This window comes from Haliotis cracherodii, unplaced genomic scaffold (genome assembly GCF_022045235.1).
Source record: "Haliotis cracherodii isolate W230 unplaced genomic scaffold, xgHalCrac1.p SCAF_17, whole genome shotgun sequence".
NCBI classification, from domain to species: domain Eukaryota; kingdom Metazoa; phylum Mollusca; class Gastropoda; order Lepetellida; family Haliotidae; genus Haliotis; species Haliotis cracherodii.
In genome coordinates this window covers 15,830,333-15,849,591 of record NW_027266272.1, presented here as the reverse complement: position 1 = coordinate 15,849,591, position 19,259 = coordinate 15,830,333, and the positions used below count along the sequence as shown (strand labels likewise).

Genomic DNA, 19,259 nt, shown 5'->3' with positions numbered 1-19,259 from the left:
TGATATATCACTTGTATGTCACTACATGACATATCCAATGCATGTCACTAAATTATATATATATATATATCACATGTATGTCAACAGATACACTATACTAGCATATCAAATGTATATATAATTATGCATTTCACTCAATGATATACCCCATGTATGTCAATACATACATGATACTAGCATATCAAATGTATGTCACTACATATATCCAAAGCTTGTCACTTAATGATATATCCAATGCATTTTAATACGCACATGGTATATCAAATGAATTTATTGCATGGTACATAAAATGTATGTCACTACATGATATTTTTTTAATTGATACGGCTTTTCCATTGGACGAGAGGTCGGTCATATGACCGCGAAATTGACGTTCATAAGTGAATGAACGACACAATTTGACGTTCAAGCGTTTTTTTACGAGACTGTGTTCTTGAAATGACGTAAACATTGACGGACTACTTCCACGTCGGTGGGGAAGCCCCTGGGAATTCCCTAGCACGAAAACATCCAGAAGCGTTCTGATCATTTAGACCCTTCAAACTCAGCGTTTTAGTATACATTGAGAAACGTCATGAGTTTGACCGCATTATAGTTCACGACTATCCTCGCCACGACCTATCCCCGTGAACAAAACGAAGAAATGCTCATCCAAAATATGGTGGTAAAAGTCAGCAGCAGTCTATGAATTTACCTCAGTGTCTATTTGACACATCGTTTATCACCTTTCGATGATCGGCCAGTTGATAAATGATGACTTATACATGTAACCGCCACATATTCAAAAACAACTTCCGAAATCTCTCCCGTCACGTTTATCGTGTCGGCCATTTTGACGTTTTGTACTTGATGTAAATGTATTACGACGCGCTGTCATTGTGACCGACTTACAGAAAGCTAATGGTTAATGTGTTGTGTAAGATGTTTCTGAAGAGCAAGTTGTGCTCACATACGCCCATGTCTCCTCCTAATTCCTCCTATTGAGGAACTATTTCATTCCGCGATACGGGGCGGTCGGGTTGCCTGGTGGTTAAAGCATTCGCACGTCACACTGAAGACCTGGGTTCGATTCCCGACATGGGTACAATGTGTGAAGCCCATTTCAGGTGTCCCCCGCCGTGATATTGCTGGAATATTGATAAAGGCGGCGTAAAACCATACTCACTCACTCATTCCGCGATACAGCTGGTTGTTGTATGGCTGTCTGTCACACGTACTAAAGAAAATTGAGTATAGATCTAGGTCTACAACCTTTGAGGTAAGAAATGGTGATAAAAACATTATAAGAATTGACTTTCACTTTGCGTGTGTTCATTGGAGAATCCAATGAACTCACACAAAGTGAAAGTCAATTCTTAAATACATCAATATACATGTATATATTTAATGTACAAAAAAATAGATCAATTTTACAAGCAGCTTCAAATCAGTCACATGATATATCCAATGTTGTCATTGTATGATATATCCAATATACGTCACTATAAGAGTACAAGAAACATATACCATCCCTCTGCAACGGAAAGGTTCAATCTTTTTCTAGCTTCGCCATCGACTGAGATTTACGTTACAACCAATCTGCTTTGCATTTACATCTGTGTCATCATGATCTACACAAGTCCTTATAGTGAATCTTCAAAAGACGTGTAGAATAAGACACCGGGCATTCTATTTCAATCCTGTTCGACATTCAACTTTCAGGATGCTGGTCGGCTATTCTGGTCAAATAATACAACGTAGCAGCTCATGGAGTATGATCGCTATTGTTACCGTTTCTCTTTATCTTCGGCTAACGGTTTGTTTGCTGTAGTGGATTTATTCCCAGCTGCCATCAATCGGTCATGGAGTAATGAGACACCAGGGGCGGTATGCATAAACATTCTTAGAATTTTCTTAAGAATACTCGCTAAGAAAATTCTTAGGTATCTAAAAGCCCTCTTGAGTACTCTTAACTTTAGGAGTAATCTTAATGCTAAAAGTTTTTATGAATATGACTTCTTCGATTTAAGAGTAACTTTTCGTATTTTCAGAATTTTCTCAGACTTAAGACCTCTTTAGCACTCTAAGAATGTTTATGAATACCGCCCCAGGGCCCACTTGCAAAAAGCGATCTTAACGCTAAGATGATAGTAACCCCCATACTTTAACATAGGCTTACAATAGTCGTAGCGCTAAGATCGCTTTGTGCGCGTGGCAGTGGGTGGTTCCGATAGTGTTGTCAACAAAGTCATGAGTGTTCACACAGATGCAAAGGTACTTGCAAGCCAGTGGAGACTTAATGTAAATATGTGACCAACCATGAGATAAGGGATCTTATGGGTGAAAGTCACAGTTTGACTACTTGCTGTATTTTAAAACTACAGTATCTTAGGACCACAAATATACATTTGATGAGCTTCAATTCATATTTATTACAGAGTGACATGGCATCAAACATTTGGATTTATTTTCTGAAAGTTCCCATTTTCAGGCTTATTACTGTTTATGTAATAATTGCAGTTTTTAGGTGTAGTGTATGCTGAAATGCTTTGAAATAATGTGTTATTACATTACGAACGAGAGATACCTTTTTGACAATCCGCACACATGGCGATTTATTTATACGGAAGTAAGTTGACGTCAAACGCGTACCTCTTCATGACGTCACAGCACAATTGTATCCTAGCACCCATATGGTCCCTATTCTCCTGGCGGGTCATTGCATTCTGAATGTTTTCGAAGGTGAAATCAAGAAGAGTATCCACAAGTACTGGAATACCTTGCTTGAAATTCCATTTAAAACCTGTGTTGCAACTTCTCATATCTGTTTAGACGTCCTAAGAATTCATTCGGCGAAACACCACTGTTTGTATGCAAGATAAGGTTTGATTTTACAGTCGAACCTCGATGTGTCGAACTTGCATGTGTCGCATTCCCGGTTGTCTCCAACTCAACTTCCGGTCCCTACGAATTCCTTACACGTTCATCATCATTTAAACCCGGTTCTAACCAACAGGATGTGTCGAATTCCCGGTTGTGTCGAAGTCACCTTCTGGTTCCTACGAATTCCTTCTATATTTATCATCATTTATAATCGGATCTGTCCAGCTGAATGTGTCGAATTCCCGGTTGTCTCGAAGTCATCTTCTGGTCCTACCAATTCCTTCTATATTTATCATCATTTATACTCGGATCTGTCCAACAGGATGTGTCGAACTCCCGGTTGTCTCAAACTCATCTTCTGGTCCTACCAATTCTTTATATATCTATCATCATATATACTCGGATCTGTCCAGCTGAATGTGTCGAATTCCCGGTTGTCTCGAAGTCATCTTCTGGTCCTACAAATTCCTTCTATATTTATCATCATTTATACTCGGATCTGTCCAACAGGATGTGTCGAACTCCCGGTTGTCTCAAACTCATCTTCTGGTCCTACCAATTCCTTATATATCTATCATCATATATACTCGGATCTGTCCAGCTGAATGTGTCGAATTCCCGGTTGTCTCGAACTCATCTTCTGGTCGTCCCTACGAATTCCTCCTATATTTATCATCATTAATACTCGGATCTGTCCAGCTGCATGTGTCGAATTCCGGTTGTCTCGCACTCGCCTTCCGGTCCCTACGAATTCCTTCTATATATCTCATCATTTATATTCGGATCTGTCCAGCTGGATGTGTCGAATTACTGGTTGTCTCGAACACACCCTCTGGTCCCTGTAAATGTCTTCTATATTTATCATTCATACCCGGATCTGTCCAACAGGATGTGTGGAATCCCAACTCAACTGGGAGTCCCAAGTTCAGCATTGTATTTATATCTATGAGTAAACGATGGAGAAATTAGAATAAATGTGATTCCATTCATCTGGCACACGATCTATAATGGAAATGCGTCACATTTTGACACTTATTATATGTTAAAGCTACAGTATCTTAGGAACACCAAAATACAATTCACAAGCTTCAATTCATATTTATTTCAGAGATACAGACAGACTCAGTATCTGCAAAGTCCCATTTTCAGACTATTTTTGTATTGTTTGCAGTTTTTTATATGATGTCTGATTAATTGAAAGTAGACATGTATGCTGAAATAATAATAATATTATTGATAATAATAATAATAATAATAATAATAATAATAATAATAATAATTTTGAAAAAAAATGTTTTTATTACATTACAAATGAACGAGAGAAGAATAAGCCATTTCTGTACAATCCGCACACATGGCGCTTTTCACGGAAATAAGTTGACGTCAAACGTACCTCTTTGTTACGTCACAGCACAATTGTATCCTTGCGCCCCTAAGGTCCCTTTTCTCTTTGTGGGTCACATTGTTTTTTGAACGTCACATATATAAACTTGTACAAACGTCATCACACTTCCTCCCTTAGGCAAAAAACATCATGTGAGTTGCTGATTTGTGACGTAATGACTGACATTTGCCTCATCAAGTCTGCATGAGTGAGTGAGTAGGGTTTATCGCCGCTTTGAACAGTATTCCACTTATATCACTGCAGTTAGCTTTCATGTGGGAGGAATGCCTGAAATTGTTGCAGGTTTTTTACTTTTATTATTTTGACGAAACCCCCGAGCACCGGAATGGCGCTGATAAACCAATGATCATTATTATGTTTGTTTGTTTGTTTGTTGTTTAACGCCACACTCAGCAATATTCCAGCTATATGACGGCGGTCTGTAAATAGTCGAGTCTGGACCAGTCAATCCAGTGATTGACATCATGAGCATCGATTCAAGCAATTGCGATACGATGACATGCATCAACCAAGTCAGCGAGCCTGACCTTTCGATTCCGTTAGTCGCCTCTTACGACAAGCATAGTCGCCTTTTGTGGCAAGCATGGGTTGCTGAAGACCTATTTTACCTCGGATCTTCACGGGTCGATCATGATCATGGCGAATCATTTCAGGATTCGAACCCACAATCTCCTATAGGTATTAGATGAGTAAAGCAATAAGTCGGGATAGAACATCAATAATTCCTATGCCGAATTTGAACGTGAGGTGTCACGTGTCTACGTTCATATCTGTTTCCGGAAGTGTTGTCATTGCCTTCGCCATTGCTGTTTGTTTAGGCCTGGATCGAGCTGTAAAGAAAAATATTAACATGAGTGATAGTTAGGAAATGTTTCGAACACTAGTTTATATATACAACTCAAAAATGTCACCCGACTATGACTAGACAATGGCATGACAGATTAACTCTGGTCTTCTGAAAGAATCGAGTGTGCTTCAACTTCTTTAGTGTGGTACGAGGGGTGTTCATTAAAGATTTCCCCTAAACCACTTAGGGTTATCATATTTGGTTGAAACTTCACATGTGTAATGATACATGTATCTATGGGTTATGTCTGAATTTGCAACACCGTACTATTAATCTTACCACTTTTACAGGTGTTATGATCGAGTAGGGTGTGACAATGGAGCCAACAGAATACCGAGCAGTGATTAGGTTTTTATATTTGAAAGGTCGCACACCAAAAGAAACTCTGTGTGAGTGTGGTGCGTGCGCGTGCCTGCGTGCGTGCGTGTGTGTTGTTTAACGCCGCATTATTCCATCAATATGACGGTGGTCTCTAAATTATCGAGTGTGTGTCTGTCTGTCTGTGTGTGTCTGTGCCTGTCTGTGTGTGTATGTGTTTATGTGTGTCTTTGTCTCTGTGTGTCCTTTTGTGTCTCTCTGTGTGTACTAATCCGGATTAATTTTATACCACAGTGCGAGCCCACGGAGACACCATAACACAGTTTTACATGGATTCTATATCACTACACGTTAAACAGGGAATATATACCGTGGTCTGGTACCTGTCACCGCTCAAGCTCTAACATTTATTATGCCATGAGTTTGATTTGCTTGTCTGATGTTTAACGCCACACTCACCAATATCCCAGCCTGCATGTCTGAATTAGACAACCCAGTGATTGATATCGTAAGACAAGCCCCGACTCTAACAACAGACCCATTCCTCCTAACAAGCATGGGCTGGAGACCAATTCCAGCCCAGTATTTCCAGGGAGCTTGTGTCATGAGTGTCATGAGTGTCATGGGACATGGCCCAATATTACGTTAACTATACATATTGTATAATGACAGTTGTCCAACGACAAACGCACAGTCGGCTGTGTCTCCCAACCCTCTGTTAATCAGACCCACACCATTCTCCTGAGTCAATATGTAATGGAACAAGTAGAAATAGCTGCAATTTGTTCAACTCATATTTGAACGTCCACTCTTGTAGAGATTCTCGATCCAAAAGCAGGCCTCGAATGTCAAGCAAGTGTGGATGTACTTCCTAGCTATAACGATCTATCAATCCGCTGGGTCACATTGGTCTGAGCTTCTGTTCTCGAGTTCGTCTGTTGAAGAGCATCTCATTCAAGGTTTCCATCTTTAATCTACGGCCTGGCTCTAATGAGAATGCTGAAACACTGGCAAGGATAGGCCAAAGCCAGACAAAACGTTCGCTAAATAGCAGTAAGTGATTTAATCTGCACTCCCTAGCGGCAGGGGTGGGTGGGAGGGGAGATAATTATAGATACCTTAAGAAAGTGATACATCTGAATGACGAGACTGGGGCTGGAGTGGACTATATCATCCAGTGTGTCATATCGTTTTTCTATTTTGGCACATACCGTGGACACATTCCCTACCAAAACTCCATTTGGAAAGTGACGTTTTCAGCCCCAGCTCTCTGATCGCTAAGGGATCGGACCAGTGAAGATCCGGGATGGAATATGTCTTCAGCAACCTTTGCTTGCCGTAAAAGGCGACTACGCATGTCGTAAAAGGCGACTAATAGGATCGTGTTGTCAGGCTGCTCATGATGCCAATCACTGGATTGTCTGGTCCAGACTCGACTATTTACTGACATATAGCTGCAATATTGCCGAGTGCGGCGTTAAACTTGACTATGTACAGACCGCCGTCATATAGCTGGAATATTGCCGAGTGCGGCGTTAATCAACAGTTATTATGGGGAGAGTCGGATGGGGGTGTCAGAGGGATCAGAGGATGGTCAAGGTCACCAATAGATTTGAGAGTCTCTGGGGAAGGGTCATACAAAATAATAGTATTACACATATTCGGGGAAAAGCTTTTGTATTTTGTCCATTCAGGGAGGGTCATGAAATAAATGTACAACGACACGGGGAGGGTCATCCAAATTATGAATAAGAGGGAGAGTCATTATTTATTGTACATTAGTGCATGAAAAACCTCTGATCCACTCTCCCCTGAAACAAATGACCGGTCCCTAACTTTGCCCAGACTTTCTCACATGAATGTAATTTGACGGCAATTATTAGCGTCGTCTCATTCAAATCAATCTAATAGCAAGGCTTTTTATTTTATTTTTGATGGTTTTCAAAATATTTGGTCTTAAAATCAATGTAGGTCGAAGGAACTTCCAGATTAGTACTGCAACTAATGCATGAAAACAAACATGTGTTAACATGACAAGACACCGAAAGATAATTGATTGTATTACATTGTACGTATACCTAGTATTCACCATTTATTCACAATTTCTAACGAACAGGTCGCTACATGGCTGAAATAATGCCAGTGCGACTTTAAATTTTCACTCGCTCACTCTTACGAAGAGCAATATCAGTACCGTGTTGGTTTTTCATTTCACCTAACTGTAAAACAGAATCGTCCAAGATATTTGTTTAAAGTCACTTTAATTTTTCAGGATTGTTTTGTCGGTAGGCCAACTAAAACAGTGTAAGTTCCAGTGAATGGCTCCAGGGTATTCATCATGACAGATCCAAACGTCAACGCTAGATAGTCATCAGTATCGAGTACGTGCCGAAACCAGATGGAGTGAAGGGCAAAAACGGAGTGAAAATTTTATGAATGGATCACTGAAAATCAGAGTGTTCGTGAAAATGATAAGCATGTCCTGCTCTACCTGAGCGCCAGTCCCCGGCGATTGTCATTAAAAAAAATGTCTGTTTGTTGCCTAACACCGCAACCAGCAATACTCCTGCCATGCGACGGCGGTCTGTAAACAACCGGACCAGACAAACCAGTGATGGACTGGTTATGTAATGCTGTGGGTGATAGACGTGGAAATATATATGAAGATGCATATCCAGTGTATAATACGGAAGCGTAGCAGGGCCACGGTGAATTCTTTTTTGGTCTAAGTATCTCCTGCATAGGACTTACTATCTCCTACGTAGGACTTACTATCTCCTGCATAGGACTTACTATCTCCTAAGTAGGACTTAGTATCTCCTGCATAGGACTTACTGTCTCCTACGTAGGAGATAGTATAGTAAGTGATACGTAGGAGATAGTAATTCTAGGCCATACTAAGTCCTACGTAGGAGATAGTAAGTCCTACGTAAGAGATAGTATAGTAAGTCCTACGTAGGAGATAGTATAGTAAGTGAGTGAGTATGGTTTTACGCCGCTTTTAGCAATATTCCAGCAATATCATGGCGGGGGACACCAGAAATGGGCTTCACACATTGTACCCATGTCGGGAATCGAACCCGGGTCTTCGGCGTGACGAGCGAACGCTTTAACCACTAGGCTACCCGACCGCCCCTAGTATAGTAAGTCCTACGTAGGAGATAGTATAGTACGTCCTACGTAGGAGATAGTATAGTAAGTCCTACGTAGGAGATAGTTATTCTAGGCCATACTAAGTCCTACGTAGGAGATACTAAGTCCCCACTACGCTACCGTAGTATAACAATAAAGCCACTGAAAACATATTGACGTTTCATACGGCTCATCGAGGTGGCCGAGTAGACTGATGCGCTGTAACTGTGGCAGTCCTGAACCTGTTCTCTCGGTCGTCAGTTCGAATTCCATGTTATCATTGTTGGCACAATGCCAGCGCTCATTTGGTTTTATGAAAACACCGATATCTACGACCAGTGCCAGACTATGGTTTAAAGCGTTCGCTCGTCACGTCAAAGACCCGGGTATGATATCCAACATGCATATGGTTACAATGTGTGAAGCCCATTTCAGGTGTCCCCCGCCGTGTCATTGCTGGGATATTGCTAAAAGCGGCATAAAACCATACAAACTCAAGGTTTGTCAGCATCAGACAACGTGTCAACAGAACGTCAAACGTCTAAGGCTGCACAAGATTCGGATTTTCTCCCACATATAGCTATCACTGCTACACCAAGCCGCGTTAAACCCAACTCACTTATAATAAGTCCATTTATAATGCCCCAAACTCTCTTCAGCAAGTGAGGGGGCACGGGGGGCCCAGTCGTCTAAGGCGCCGCGATTCGCTGTGCAGAGTTGCGTCCCTTGGGCACGCCAGAAACCTATGATTGTGGGTTCGAATCCCAGTTCGCCCCGATTATGTTTCTAGGTTTGTCAGCACCATACCCGTGCTCGTGGGTTTCACCGAAGTGGTAAACGTCTTAGACCTGCATCACTTCGGGCTTTCCTCCCACATTAAGCTGAAACGCCGTGATATAACTGGAATAATGTTAAAAGCGGCTTTAAACCCAACTCACTCACTCACTCACTCTTCAGCTAGTGAATGCTCGTGGCGCTACATTATTATATCCCCGGTCAAAGAAACAGTGTGCACTCGATTTATTTTCATTTTCTGCTCCGTGGGGAGTATACAACCCAAGCTGCCTGTCAGGCGATATAAGGTTAACGGTCACATTACCATCTGATCCTACCGGGTACCCACTCACAGCTGGGTGAACAGAGGCATATTTCGGACACCACAAGGTGACACCACAGGTGCTACACGTGCTACACGTGCTTCAATGTTCCTTGGCACTTCAGTTTCACACAGTTTGGGGCGCATAGCATCCATTCCCTTACGTTATAAGATCACCGCGCGTCGTCAGCTTCGTCAACTGAAGGAGCAGTAAGACGTATTGAGCGATGTTAATTTCCGTATATACGATTCTGTCCTGATATTAAGTTTTCCAGCTACAAACTTCGAGTCGAGTTCAACATGGCTTTTCACGCTCCGTTGTTAATAGCAAAATTAAATCAACCCACCATAGACCGTAATAAAAGGACCAAAATAACCTCACGAGACGTTTCCGGATTAATGGTTTCCCAGAATATTTGCCACTGTGTGGCATCGCTGTAATAAAGCTGCCCTGACTGAACGCGCTCTAAGGGTTAAAACTGTAACTTGAAATAGGTTAACGGCGGGGGTGTAATTATTCATCAAATGAGCTAGGTTGGAGAACCAGAGTACAACCTGTCTCGACAGCACTTGCAGATGAATCTCTACTGTGACGTGTGCAATAGCGTCTCGGTCTTAAACGTGGCATGTTTGGCGTCGTAAAACGAGATATATAAAATGCGTCGGTGTACATTCCGGCTTTGATTGTCCGGTATATTGACGGAGGTATCTAGCTCTATTTAGACTGGCGTTCGGTCACCGGGCATCGAAATACTCTTAGCAATTTATGTCGTGGCGAAAATAACCAGCGCTTTTGTTTGCATCCGTTTTCGAACAATTTGATGGAAATTGATACGGTCGTCTCAAAAAATGAGGTTATTTGTCCATACAAGAAGAAGCAGATTTAGTTGTATGTGGGACCCGGTTTAGAATACTATATATTTTTTGTTTCTTTGTTTCTTTGTTTAACGCCGAGGTCAGTAATAGTCCCGCTACATCCCGGGGCCTGGTAATGGCGTCTTCATCAGACAACCCCGTGATATCATGAGCAGCGCTATTTTGCGTTATGACAAGCAATAAAGTGCACTGGCGGATCCAGAGAGGGGAGGGATGCGCCCGTCGTTTCTGACACCTTACACGTTAACAGCGCACTCGGACACAAAAGTTCGTGTTTGTTTGTTGTTTAACGCCACACTCAGCAATATTCAAGCTAAATGACGGCGGTCTGTAAATAATCGAGTCTGGGTCAGACAATCCAGTGACTGACATCGTGAACATTAGTAGTAGTAGTAGTAGGAGGAGGGGGGGGGGGAGTAGTAGTAGTAGGAGTAAAACCATTACTAAATGAGTAATATTGGATTAAACATGATTTTATCAGTGAGTATATTGCCATTTTGGTGCACTATTTTCAACTGTGATGCTTATCTTGCCCTCTGATTCTGAAATAATGCAATGATTATCCACTGAAACAATGTGTATATTTAAGACGACCATGTAAGTTAACCTGTGTCCGATCCAATAATAGTTTTATGGGAAAAGGCATGCTCGTACTGGACTGATGTCGATTTATAGTGCTAACCCACTGAGATTCCATGCCGCAGTTTAACATGAATACCCCACTCAGACACAGTATGCTGACTCCGCGACGACCTGTTCTTGTTGTAGCCCCTTAATGCCGAGCGCCAGACAGGGTAACAAGAAGTACCATCTCTTAACGTCTTTTGGTCTCACGCGGCCGGGGATCGAAACTCGGACCTTCCGCTCGACAAAAGAGGCCGTCGTGATTTACGGAAATAAGGCGTACTTTTTAATATCGAGAAACGTCACGAGTGCCTCCAAATCGTGTAACGTGAAACAGATAAATCAATATCTCAATATTGGCCGATGTGAATAGGGCGATTGAGGTGAGCCGGGAGCAACAATAATCCAATTAAAACAGATCTTAGTTCCCGCTGCCGCTACACAAAGATCTGAGGACACCCCATTACAGGTCACGTTATGAGATTGAGTGGAACAAATACAACACCGGAAAGGAAAATAACTCTAAAACTGCGGAGCCGAATTTAGCATGCAAATCATTCAAAACGTACATTATGAGAAACAAATAACAACTTTCCAGGCCGGCAATTTATTATCTGGGTGTGTTTCTAAACGCAATGCCTCAAGACAAGACTGGGGGTTCTTCAAGACTGGACGGGGTTCTTGAAAAATGGACGGGGTTCTTCAAGGCTGAACGGGTTTCTTCAATACTTGACGGGGTTCTTCAAGACAAGACTGGGGTTGCTTCAAGACTGGACGGGGTTCTTAAGACTGGACGGGGTTCTTCAAGGCTGGACGGGGTTCTTCAAGACAAGACTGGGGTTGCTTCAAGACTGGACGGGGTTCTTGAAAAATGGACGGGGTTCTTCAAGGCTGGACGGGGTTCTTCAATACTTGACGGGGTTCTTCAAGACAAGACTGGGGTTGCTTCAAGACTGGACGGGGTTCTTCAATACTTGACGGGGTTCTTCAAGACAAGACTGGGGTTGCTTCAAGACTGGACGGGGTTCTTGAAAAATGGATGGGGTTCTTCAAGGCTGAACGGGGTTCTTCAATACTTGACGGGGTTCTTCAAGACAAGACTGGGGTTGCTTCAAGACTGGACGGGGTTCTTCAATACTTGACGGGGTTCTTCAAGACAAGACTGGGGTTGCTTCAAGACTGGACGGGGTTCTTGAAAAATGGACGGGGTTCTTCAAGGCTGAACGGGGTTCTTCAATACTTGACGGGGTTCTTAAGACTGGACGGGGTTCTTCAAGGCTGAACGGGGTTCTTCAATACTTGACGGGGTTCTTAAGACTGGACGGGGTTCTTCAAGACTGGATGGGGTTCTTCAAGACTGGATGGGGTTGCTTCAAGACTGGATGGGGTTGCTTCAAGACTGGATGGGGTTCTTCAAGACTGGACGGGGTTCTTCAAGACTGGATAGGGTTGCTTCAAGACTGGACGGGGCTGCTTCAAGACAGGACGGGGTTCTTCAAGACTGGATGGGGTTGCTTCAAGACTGAACGGGGTTGCTTCAAGACTATACGTGGTTCTTCAAGATTAGACGGGGTTCTTCAAGACTTGACGGGGTACTTCAAGACAAGACTGGTGGAGCTTCAAGACTGGACGGAGTGTTTCAAAACAAGGCTGGGATGATTCAAAACAAGGCTGGGGGTACAAGACACGACTGAGATTCTTCAAGACGAAACAGAGCGTGCTTCAGGACTAGACGGGGTGCTTCAAGACTAGACTTGGGGGGCTTCAAGACACGACTGGGGGTGCTTCAAGATAAGACTGGGGACGCTTCAAGACAAGACTGATGTGCTTCAAGACAAGGCTGGGGGATTCAAGACAAGTCTGAGGATTCATCAAGACATGATTGGGGGTGCCTCAAGACTAGACTGAGGGTACTTCAAGACAGGACTATGGATGCTTCAAGACATTGTTATTTTGCTCTAAAAGTAGGAGCCGCATAAATTAATTTCTTTTTTCTCACAACACATCCAGCATGTCCAACAAACACGATCTAATGAGTATTTTTAATCCCCAGAAAGCCAACTGATCTGTTCCTAATGTGGCCTATCCTAGCTGTGTGTTTGAAGGTCCCCACACAACCCGCGTTTTACATCTGCCGCCTTGTAATCACCTCGCTGCAGTGTGGAAGCAGCAGGACCAATGATTAGCACAGATAATAGGAAGAGGGGCGCTCGTTTATATCAGCCACTGCCGACAGGTGCCCGTAACGTGATCCCCTCAGCGTCAAGCGGGGCCACATGTTTAATGCCTCGCCGCTATTTCTAAAGTACCCCCTATGGTTGCTATTCAGTTGCTCTTCGATAAACCTCATCTATTACGCTGTTTAACCAGGAGGCGTTTCTCCTGCGTCTAAGCAAAAGGTTTCAAATGACTTTGTAATCTAACTTTGCTGAATTATTACACAATTCGGTTATTTATTTGTTTGTTTATTTAGTTCGATACACAACATGTACCATGGAGTGGGGGTATCGTATGGTAGGAACAGATCTATTTCAATCAGATTAGATATACCCTTTCAGTTTATGTAGGACTCTTAGTCGTGTATCTGAAAGTTATGACATAAGTTTAATTCATACTTTGCCAAAAAAGTGAATTTCACACATAGAGACACAGACACGCACGCACGCACGCACGCACGCACGCATGCACACACAGCCACACGCAATCTGTTTCCAAGGAGATAGAAGACCCTTAAAGGTGGATGCGTCGCTTCAGTTCAACAACTGGAAGACAATACGTCTTATTTGACATCGCAATAGATGCTAATTTAGTGCTGTTTTTCCTGTGGGGCCTTACTGTCAAACATGGCCACTCCACATTGAAGTCAATATCAACGTTGACAGCAAATTTCCGATTTCGGATCAACAGATGAAATGTATTCGATGTTTCTAAGCGTATATAAGCCTACTTGATATCTAATATTATGCACTTATAGACTTTCAGGAGGTCGATACCTGTTTTTATGGACCGATATACATAGTCCTGATTTTGTCCTGCTATTTTTAGTAATTCAAGTCTAAATGGAAAACAGCGGACCTTGGATGAGGTCAGTATTAATTTCTATGATATGTCCATATGATATGATATGATATGTCATGTGATCACTTCTCTGCCAATGAAAACAGGGACATCTTCATCATTAAGAGTATGGGATTAAGATTTGGGAGACCTGAGAGCGTATTAATGTTTACGTCGTTAAATCTTGTACTTTCATCGGGATTAAATAAAACAACAAAGTTCTACTGTTTCTTTAAACGATAAATGACAAAATGATAAATCGTTTGTTATTGGGTGTTTTGACTTTACTATCTCATTATTAAGTGAGTGAAGTCTGACGGCCGTTTTAAGCAATATTCCTGGCCTGGCGGAGACATCAAAAGTGAGTGAGTGAGTTGGGTTTATCCCAGCATGTCATTTGAATGTAGGAGCAAAGCCCGAAGTGATGCAGGTCTCGGACGTTTACCATTTAGGTGAAACCGACTAGCACGGGTATGGTGCTGACAAACCTAGAAACATAATCGGAATGAACCACGATTCACACCAATGATCAAAGTTTCTGGCACGCCAAAGAAACGCAAAATTGAACAGCTAATTAAAGAGCCACTGACGTCTGGACCATTCGTGCCCAACATCAAGTGTAGACTCCACACATTGGTCTCTTGTCGGGAACGAAAACCCGGGCCTTCCGCGTGTCGAGCAACACATAAACTACTGGTCTCCTCTCCCAGACCATCTTCCCGAGGCAAGAGAATTAACTGACTATAAAAGTCCAGTTTCCACCCTTGCCGAACTAGGCTGTAATTATTGAGTTACATTTTGGCTGGACTAACGAGTCTATGCATAGTCCAATCAAAATCGCGCACCGAAATCGAAATCCGGTTCGTTAACTGTCGTGCAGATTACGGTCGATTGCAGGATTTGCAAAACATGTGCAGCGCCAACTCATTGTCAGTCGATATTTTCAAAATCTTTTCATGTTTTTAATAAAGGTGCTCAAGTGATTTGATGCATTTCGCGATGTAAGACCCGTTTTATCACAATATATATCTTGATTATCGATCAGATCGTCCTGATCGGGCGCCACCATTTTGTGTGAAGCAAACGCAAATGATACGAGAGGTGGAATCTGATTGGTCCATAGGAGAGGCTTAGAAGGGACAAAATTGGTAATAGCCACTGGTGGCGCTACGATCGAGCCCAGTAAATTCCAGCCTAGTTCGGCAAGGGTGGAAACTGGACTTTTAAAGTCAGTTAACTCTCTTGCATCGGGAAGATACCCCCAGCCCTCTATTACATGTGTTTGTTTGTTTGTTTGTTTGTTTGTTTGTGTGTTTATTTGTGTTTGGTTGTTTTATTGTTGTTTAACGCCGCACTCAGCAATATTCCAACTATGTGACGGCGGTCTGTAAATAATCGTGTCTGGACCAGACAATCCAGTGATTGACATCATGAGCATCGATCCACGCAATTGGGATCGATGACATGCATCAACCAAGTCAGCGAGCCTGACCACCCGATCCCGTTAGTCGCCACTTATGACAAGCATAGTCACCTTTTTCAGCAAGCATGGGTTGTTAACGACTTATTCTACCTCGGATCTTCCACGGGTCCCCTCTATTACAGGAGAGAAGATTCTATTTTTCTTTTTTTAAATAACTCATAATCGTAAAAAGATAAATTAACAATTATGCAATGTTATTTAAATGCAACGTTTCATTAACTCATTTACTGACTTAAAAAGTTTCCACCATTGTGTACTACCATGCCATGTGTTGACTGTATGAGAGGTGCGTAACAATCAGTGGCGTCCAATCAAAGCTGTGGTAAACAAAATATTTGCAAGCAAAAATCGGTTCCAGAAATACCAATTTACGTACGAAGGTATGTCGGTGTGGCAATCCTCAACAAGCTGCTCACGAGTGGAACAAATCTGATTCTATCCGAGACACATCAGTCTGTCCACAACAACTAGAGGCGCGAGAGAAACCAGATAATCGCGGCTGAGAGGGGAGTAGACCGACAAAGAAGGCCTCAAACACGACCCCCAATCACGAAACTGAATGCTAAGACAGCATTTCTCACAGAGCCTAGCGCGCCGTGCCACGAAGATTTCCGCTCTAAGATGATCGTAACTTCCACACTTTAACATAGGCTTTAGGAAAGTGGTAGTTCTAAGGTCGCTTTGTAGAACGGGATCCTGGAACTGGTTCTTGAGCAGGCGAACTGGAGGTCGACAGCGAACCGCTTGACTTCTGTGAAAGCACTTTGAAAGTGTAAAAGCACTAAGGTCGCTGCGCGAACCAGCAGTGGTCCCAGTCGTACATGCAGCGGTAGAGCGGAAGGTCCAAGGTTTGATCCCCGGCCGCGTCACCAAAAAACGTTTTAAAAGGTACCTTTTGTTACCCTGCCTGGCACTCGGCATTAAGGGGCCAAAACAAAGACTGATCGGCTAGGAGTCAGTTTACTGTGTCTGAGTTGGAAATTCATGTTGACTGAGGCTTGGTATCTCAGTGGGCTAGCACTATAAAATCGGCATCCGTCCGGACTGGTACAAGCAGCCACACACACGTGCAAGCACGTCGCTATATAAGGGCAATAATCTTGGACGCGATGTTAAACCCCATTTCACCTCACCTCATCTAGATCATACCGCCACACACTTGTTTCACAATGAGATATATTAGCGACACACATGAATTAAATACGTTTGGCTGGGGGCTTTGTGTTTAAACAGTCATTATATTTTTTTAGAATAACTAGGTTTTTTTTAGCGATACATTCAGTGAAGAAGCTGTGCCGATAGTTATGACACTGGACCAGTGAAGATCCGGGGTAGAATAGGTCTTCAGCAACCCATGCTTGCCGTAAAAGGTGACTATACTTGTCGTAAAAGGCGACTAACGGGACCGGGTGGTCAGGCTCGCTGACTTGGATCGATGCTCATGATGTCTGGTCCAGACTCGATTATTTACAGACTGCCGTCGTATAGCTGGACTATTGCTGAGCGCGGGGTCAAACAACAAACAAACAAAACAAAAGTTGTTTAACTTGGCCCCGTTCGACAAAGCTTTCTCAGCGCTTAACTCCCAAACCATAGGCTTACGACAGTCGTAGCGACAAAATCGCTTTGCGGAACGTGTGCGCAGTCAATTTGTTATGTATTTGGGTCACTTGTTACTCACGGGTTTCCAGCATTAGACAGTGGGAGTTTTGACAGTAGAGACGCTGAGTGGGTCCTAGGGGTCCATATTAACAAATGATCTTAGTGTTAAAGCTACTGTCAGTTCGTCTACATCAATGGGAAGCACGACAGTGCTAGCTGCAATGTTTTGTGCACTGGCTTCACAAATCGATCGTTACACTCGAAAATCTAATTTAGAATGAGATTCGATTTGAATTTCTTTGATGCCATTTCTTTATACATTGTCCGTAAAAAGGTTCAAAGGATGAAACAGTGCTAAATGGTTTGTCAGGGACAAAGGAGATTGTTGTCGGGGGCGTTATGACTCAGAGAATTCACAGGGTACAAACTCTACAGGCGTAGCAGCATTGATTTCGGTTACACTAACACAACCTTGTCAAACATTTATCGTCAAAAGTCGTCAAAATGATAGATCACGATCGTTTGTTTTTGTTTGTTCTTTCCCTTACTTTTCCCTTAAGAGAGTGTGTTGAGTTTGACAGCGGTTTTCAACAATATTCCTGCCAAGGCGGAGACATAAGGAGTGAGTGAGTGAGTTTGGTTTAACGCCAGTTTGAATAGTATTCCAGTTATATCGCGACGTGTCAGCTTGATGTGGGAGGAAAGCTCGAAGTGGTGCAGGCAGTAAACGTTTCCCACTTTGATGAAAAACAGTAACGTGATCGGGGAACCAGGATTCAAACCAACCAGCGCAGGCTTCTGGCACGGTAAAGGGACGTAACTCTGTACAGCGAAGTGTGACGCCTAGTTCCATGAACCAACACTGCTTAGAGAGACACAACAGGGGCAGGCCGTTCTGTATTATGTAGGTGAGTGTTTCGATGCCGCTTAAACAGTAGTTCAATTTTATCACGGCGTGTCAGCTTGATGCTGGTGGAACGTCCGAAAGGATGCAGGTCTCAGACGGTTACCGCTTTGACAAAGACAACGAGTGACGCTTCTATTGGGATCACCATTTAGAGTGGTTAGCGAACTGCGCTTCTTTTGAACTGGCCATCCAGCATGACGTTTGGTTGTTGTCTCAGCAATATGTGATGGCAGTCTGAAATACGTTGGCTGTGCCTTAATTTACAAGACAAAGTGGTGTTTGGGAAAATCTGAGTGAGTGAGTGAGTGAGTGAGTGGGTGGGTGGGTGTGTGGTGAGTGAGTGAGTTTAGTTCCAGCCTGTTGTGGGAGGAAACCACAAACCACACTCGACGCTAAACACTATGGTAAATCCCATGACAACAGTTATAGCCGATCTTAGGTTTCTGGTTCTACCAAGGGACGAAACTCTGCAGAAAGAAATCACCTACCTCACAAAACCCCGTTCTATATCTATTGCAAGGAAAGGAATGATAATATAATCACCCAAATGATTCATTTCAAAATAGAAAAAGAACGTCCGGATTAACGGGGTCGGTGGGGTAGCCTAGTGGTTAAAGCGTTGGCTCGTCATGCCGAAGACCCGGATTCGATACCCCAAATGGATACAATGTGTGAAGCCCATTTACCGGTGTCCCCTACAGTGACATTGCTGGAATATTGCTAAAGTGAGTGAGTGAGTGAGTTGGGCTTATCGCTGCTTTTAACAGTATTCCAGTTATATCGCGGCGTGTCAGCTTAATGTGGGAGGAAAGCCCGAAGTGATGCAGGTGTCAGACGTTTACCACTTCGGTGAAACCCACGAGCAGCGGTATGGTGCTGACAAACCTAGAAACATAATAGGGGCGAACCGGGATTCGAACCCACAATCATAGGTTTCTGGCGAGCCCAAGGGACGCAACTCTGCACAGCGAATCTCGGCGCCTTAGACGACTGGGCCACCCGTGCCCCCGAATATTGCTAAAAGCGGCGTAAAACCATACTCACTCACTC

The 19,259-nt window shown here is 43.1% G+C and overlaps 1 protein-coding gene across 1 annotated transcript in view; it reads right to left on the bottom strand.

Moving 5' to 3' along the window:
• Positions 1-4,633: 4,633 nt before the first annotated feature.
• The window catches only part of LOC139464435 (uncharacterized), a 31,111-nt gene continuing 16,485 nt past the window's right edge, over positions 4,634-19,259 (bottom strand). Inside the window, exon 5 of the mRNA XM_071245968.1 lies at positions 4,634-5,097. Within this exon, the coding sequence (XP_071102069.1) occupies positions 5,018-5,097 (80 nt within the window). The 3' untranslated portion in view covers positions 4,634-5,017. The remainder of the gene's footprint in view (positions 5,098-19,259) is intronic.